This window comes from Callithrix jacchus, chromosome 8 (assembly GCF_049354715.1).
Source record: "Callithrix jacchus isolate 240 chromosome 8, calJac240_pri, whole genome shotgun sequence".
Lineage (NCBI taxonomy): Eukaryota > Metazoa > Chordata > Mammalia > Primates > Cebidae > Callithrix > Callithrix jacchus.
Window position 1 is genome coordinate 49,861,501 of NC_133509.1, and position 6,000 is coordinate 49,867,500.

Consider the following 6,000-nt stretch of genomic DNA (forward strand, 5'->3'; position numbering starts at 1 on the left):
AAACTTATGTTTGCGACATGTCCAAGTATACCTTCAAAGGCATTAAACTTGCTTAATTTAACCATTTCAATGTATCTTACTGAAAAAATCCTAGTCTTAGCCATAACCACAGCACAGAGAAATATTTGCGCTTTTTTTTTTTTGTAAAGTAAGAAAAAATGGAGAAATTTGGTAAGTGACTTGCCAAGGCTGAAGTTTCATCGTTTGAAACACCAGCCAGGAGCAAGCATTGCGAATAACCACTGTGGCTGATGGGTCCCAGGGCTGGGGACAGTAGGGAAGCAGGGCCTTTTCATGTTTTAACAGGTCCGCAGTCGCTGAGCTACCTACAACACCTTTCCCCAATTGATTTGATCCCTCTTCAACAGTTCAGTTTCCTTCCTTGCCCAAAGCAATCCATGCAAAAGCTTCAATTCCGGCTATTCTTGATTCCTCCTCAGAGTGTTCAGGGATGCCGGCTTTCCAGATAACTCCACGGAGTCCTGCACTTTCTAACAAAAGGAGTGCTTCCAAAAGGAGTTAGTTACCAGGTGTGGCATGAAGTTAGTGAACCAGAAAGAAGGGATTTATCAGCCACTTAAAAAGGAAGGGGGGGCAGAGAAAGAAAGGAATAAAGGAAAGAAACAAACAGACAAGAATGACACCTAAAGCTACTTCTGTCCATCTGAACTACACTTTGGAATAAAAAGTCTTGAAAATAAAAATCATGATGGTCAGAGTTCAGTTGTAGAAAAGTATGCAAAGCTGCAGAGTTTAGACTTTCTGGAGGCCGGAGAGGTCTCTGGGAAACAGCGCTTTAGCAAGGCAGTAAGATGAGATCTCAGTGATATTTGCAACCTTGGGTTTATTACTTTTAATGTATTCTTTTTTCATCTCTGAGTTGACTAAGAAAGCCCTTATGATTTTTGGAACATCATTGAATTTATTTCTATAATTAAGTTATTTTTAAACTAACAGTCTTAGTATATAACTTTTAAGGATCACACATAGTCATGCATTTTCTACTTAAGTAAAATTTAGAGAAAACGTAGATAGTCTTAGTAGATACTCTCCCAAGCTTTTGTATGAGCCTGGATACTAACTCTGTGTTCAATACAAATCAATGGAACTAGTGCTCTTTAGGGTACTCATTCCCTAAGGAGTCACTAATGAAATTATCTGTAGCCTTTTAAAAAAAGGCACAAAGAGGCTAATGAAAAATTTTTTTCTAAGTGAAATCTAGATAAAGGTACACACTAAGCTTACTGGCACATTTTACGGACAAGTTGTAAAAAACTCAGAATGTTTTTTAAGAACTGTTTAATATTGAAGAAGACTTTGTAACTTAGGGTTAAATTATTTATACCAATAGAGAAGTATATTATATGTCTGTAACTTCAAAATCATTCTGGTATGACATTAAAACTTAGAGAATTTTTTAATATCAGATACAGAGGAAAAACCTAACAGTCTTTCGATTGGAAATAACTTGTGGGGGTTTTCATTAAAGTTGGGTGCAGCTTGCTGCATTTTGGTTAGTTGGATGTCTTCAGCAATTTTTCAAATGTTTTGGGTTTGGCAAAGTCCAAAATGTTTTTTGCCAAGACCCTCTTTTCCCCTTATTTTTTAAACCCGTGTGAAATTCAAGGATAACTTAATCCATATGTGTCTGATTCATTTACACTTAACTCATCAAAATGTTATTTTATAAGACCCATTTAATATCCACAGAACCTTTTGACTCTTTTTAAGACAAGTCTTTTATCATTGAACCAGCAAGTTACGTTTTTCCATATGAATGGAGCCTGAACCTTGAAAGACTAAAGATGAGTTGATTTTCAAATTAGATTCTTCAAATTTTAAGTAGAATCAACCTTTGATATTCCATTTACTACTTGAGCACTGAAAAAGGTCATTTAAAAAAATATAGATTAGAAAATGTGGAAAAAAATTATTTCATGCAGTTTTGAGAAAAGACCGTATATGGAAATTTTACCTTAGAAATACTAAAGAAAGAAAAATTATTCTTCATTGGATTTGCTCTAGTCTATAATTTAAATACCTCCATGTTATGTATGTCAGTGTATTTTCTAAAAGTGGCCTCTGGGTCATCAGTACTGGTGGGAGGGGTAATTTCATTTTTTAATGTCAGGGTTTTCATACAGTCAACTGATTGATTGTTAATTTTCATAGTAACATCTATGATGTTAATAAAATATCTCAAGATCAGGGGAATTGACAATTGGCAGGAGTTGTATGTTAAGAGATTTCTGAAAATTTGGGGCCCATATGTTTTTAAAACTCTGTGTGATTTGAAAGAATGTGGTAGAATTATGAATCTGGCAAGAAACAGCACTATGGATCAAAAACATTGTTTGAGAACAAAAATCCAGAGAGGCTAAATGGTGCCCAAGTGAAAAAAGCAAAATCTCTATGACCCTTTGTAAAAGGATCTAGTGAAAACCTTCAGAGGCTTCTATTCATATTTGCTTAGGAGAAGTGGGCAAAGAAAGGCCATTGCCATAACTGCTAGTGAACATCCAGTCCATGCCATGGTAACTAGTTGAAAATGTTATACTGGAGTGGCATTTCCAAGTTCAGCGCTTCTATAAAGACCTGCTAGCACACAGAATGCTTTTTTAATGTTCTGCATTGTTGTGTATCCCCCATTGAACAACCTTTTGAGCGGACCCCGTTTTTACTAATGTAAACATTCTGACGAGTATCCAAAGAAATGACCTTTGAGTGAACCTCTAACCTTCCCCGTAATTATTTGTTTGAAGACAGTGTGGAGTTCTCCTGCTGAGAACTAAGAACCATGATGCCTTGCAGCTCTGTGAGTAAGGGAGTGTTTGGGGGAACTGGAGAGAAAGACATAAATAAGGGAACAACCTCCAGATGTAAAGAATAAAAGAGTAAACGGGTGAAATTAAAGAGGGAAAAAATAGCAATTCGTTTTACCTAAAGAGTTGGCCTATGGGGGGGAGGGGAAAGAAACAAAGAAAACAACACACACACAAAACACAAAAACCAAGATAAGTAGCACATAAAGGGAGGTAAAACCCCTGCCAGGTGTGTCCTCCATTAGAAACTTCAAGAAGAGACTTCTCTGACTCTCCTGAGCATCTCTGCTGGTTTTAAGGTGAGCTGATAAAGAGTTCCTGGGGTGGAAATACCAGGTCAGTCCTCTTTGGTTGCAATAAAAGTGGTGGGGAAAGAGTAGGTAATTCAGTTCTTTTTCTGATTGGAGGGATGCTTCTGGAAGTCTGTGTGATCTGGTCAGATATTCCTCAGCAACACTTCAGGTGGCAGGTGGGAAGAAAGATGCAGTTTCAACTCTCCTTTTGTTTTCACCTCTACGTTGCTGGTCACTTTCTTTTTTGACAACTGAGCTATACTTCTTAAGTAAAAAAGAAGTCCATCGTTTTGCAAGCAAACACCATTTGCAAAAGACTCCTTTGGTTTTCTCCCGGCTGGCTATTATTCCTCACCCTAATTGTATTCCCACAAGAGTGTTCACAGGAGGGCTGACTGTCCTCCTCCAAAGGGACTTCAGCTACCTCTGGACACAGAGCTGCTGGCCTGCGCTAGAATTTTTCTGGCTAATTTCAAAGAATGAGTTTTCAGTTCCTGCCTGTGGCCCCAGGTGGACTCATTAATCATGAAGTCCCCCTGTGCTTAAGATATGAAACTGGAAATATTGACAGATGTTATCAATGGATATATTTTTAAGGGAAAGCTAGCTGGATGCTCCCTGCTCCTCCAAAGTGCGTGGCCAGTGAATCTTGTGCATGAGCTCGAATATGTGGGGAATACATGTCATTAAGTGCACAGGGACAAAGGTAACTCACAAATGGTAGAAAATTGTTTTGTTTTTATTAAATTTGGAGAAATAAAGGAGATTTCTTATCATCTTACTCTGTTTGTACATGAATATTTGATGGGCATTATTAAACATTAAAGTAACATGAAGTAGGCACTTATTTTTGGATTTCCAACAAAATTAGATCCAGGCTTCTTAGATGAAATAACTGCTTCTCCTTTGCATTCCTTCGATTCAGCCACCACCTGATTTGCAAACGTTTCTTGGGCTCTAATATCAACCATGTGTACCTGAGGCTCTGTCTTTCTAGTGGGTTGAAAGGTGGCTGGGTTTATGGTTGGCAGTTACCTTATCCTCTGCCCTGGGTGTCCCAGCTTAGGCTAGAAAGGCCGCCCCCAGCTGGCACTGACCTCTGAATGACCCCTAACTTTACAGGCTTAAACTGCAGGAGTTGCCGAAGAGCAGAAGTCTTTCTGGCCAGCACTTATTACTGCTGTGTTGGTGATAAAACTTCAGACAGCCTAATTGATGGCTTTGCTGACCTAACAATACCTTGTGAAAGCCGAGTGCTAGAGCCTGGTCTCCATTTATGACCAGCTGCAAGGGGAAGCTGGGTCTCCCTATCACAGGGAGTCTAGGGAAAGGGGGAAAGTCCTCCAGCCTGTGAACTTTAACCAGATTCCTACTTGTTCAAGAAGCAGAAGCACAATTTCAAATTAATAGAAGCTTTCTCATGGCGAACTTTTTTTCTCTCCCTGAACTCTTTTAGCAAGTTGGCTTGGAGTTGACTACAGAGTGACGATGGAGATTACCCAGTCAACTGTTTTTGAACACCAAAAGGGAAAATCACCTTTAAGTTGAAAAGATAATTTTCAGAAGAGATTTGACTGTATTCTGTGCTTCTCAGTTCACAGAGCACAGAAACAGAGTCTGATAACTGGACTTCTCTGTTCTGTTTCAGGTTTATTAATGCCAGAAGAAGAATAGTACAGCCCATGATTGACCAGTCAAATCGAGCAGGCAAGTTCCAAGTAGTATCTATATTTACATCCCACAGGCACAAATCCTCATCAAGTCATATTCCAGGAGTTTCCTCATCTGTTAAGCAAGTACTCCCACCAGGCATTCTAGACTTTTTTTTTAATGTCCCCAGAATCCCACTCAAGGAAACAACTTCCCTAATTGGTGCTAATTGGAGATTTCCCACCCTGACTCTACTGAAACTTCTTTTTATTTTCTTTCTGAATTGGTAATTGGGCACAAGTATTAATGCCACAAGCAGTGTGTCTTTGAGCTCTGGCTTTACCCCTTGCTTGTCTACATCCAATCATTAGCACACTCTGATTTTCTTGTTACCCACAGCTCCTTGGTATATGCTTGGCTTTCCCTTCTGTAGCTTCCACTGTTAACCTTATTGTATCCATTCATTTGCTTTGACTATTCGTAATATTCTACTAAAGCCCAACGTGCTGCATTGCCACCATTATTTTTTATTATAGGATTATTACCTTTGTTTAAAATGCTTCACATCTGTGAAGAAATTCTCTCAATTTCTCTAAAACGGTTTTCTCTATGGCACTGTCAGAACCCTCCCGGTGGACTCCAAGTCATTTTATTTTGAAACAGACCTTTCCTCAGTTTACTGAAGAGTTGTGGTCTCCTGCAATAAGGCTTATGGGAAAAAATGGTTTTCCTTGGGGTGATGCCTGCTGTCACTAACAACAGTGTTAAACTTGATGGAGATTTTAACCGTGGCCTCACTTTAAAGAATTTGTGAAAATTAGTCATCCTTTGGCAAAATTTCCCCAGTAATGCTGAAATATGGTCCCACTATTGGAGGCCAGGAGGCCTGTTGGGAAGAACATAAAACAATGGAAGTAGTATATTTATTGTGTTTATATTTCCTTGGGTGTGAATCAAAAGGCAAGCATTTAATTGAGTCTATTTAACCTTGTGAAATTGTATTCAAGTTTAAAATGTTTGTGTAAAATACAAAAATTTTTTATTAAGCCACCAGAGATGGCAGGCTCAGAGAATCCCAACTAAATGGTACATTGCAATATTTATATATGGGGTACCCCTAACTCCTCCAGCCTTCGTCCCCCTAATCAAGAGATAAGTGAAAAAGCAAGGGCTGCAGAGGACAAACCCCCTGGGCAACTGGCCAGTGAAATCTTTCTTCCAGAACATTGTTTAAA

The 6,000-nt window shown here is 38.8% G+C and overlaps 1 protein-coding gene across 8 annotated transcripts in view; it reads left to right on the plus strand.

Moving 5' to 3' along the window:
* The window catches only part of MEIS2 (Meis homeobox 2), a 208,841-nt gene that overhangs the window by 198,439 nt on the left and 4,402 nt on the right, over positions 1-6,000 (plus strand). For all 8 annotated transcript variants that reach the window (XM_009005587.6, XM_009005586.6, XM_003733947.6 and 5 more), the window contains exon 10: positions 4,764-4,822. In XM_009005587.6, coding sequence (XP_009003835.1) covers positions 4,764-4,822 — 59 coding nt within the window. The remainder of the gene's footprint in view (positions 1-4,763; positions 4,823-6,000) is intronic.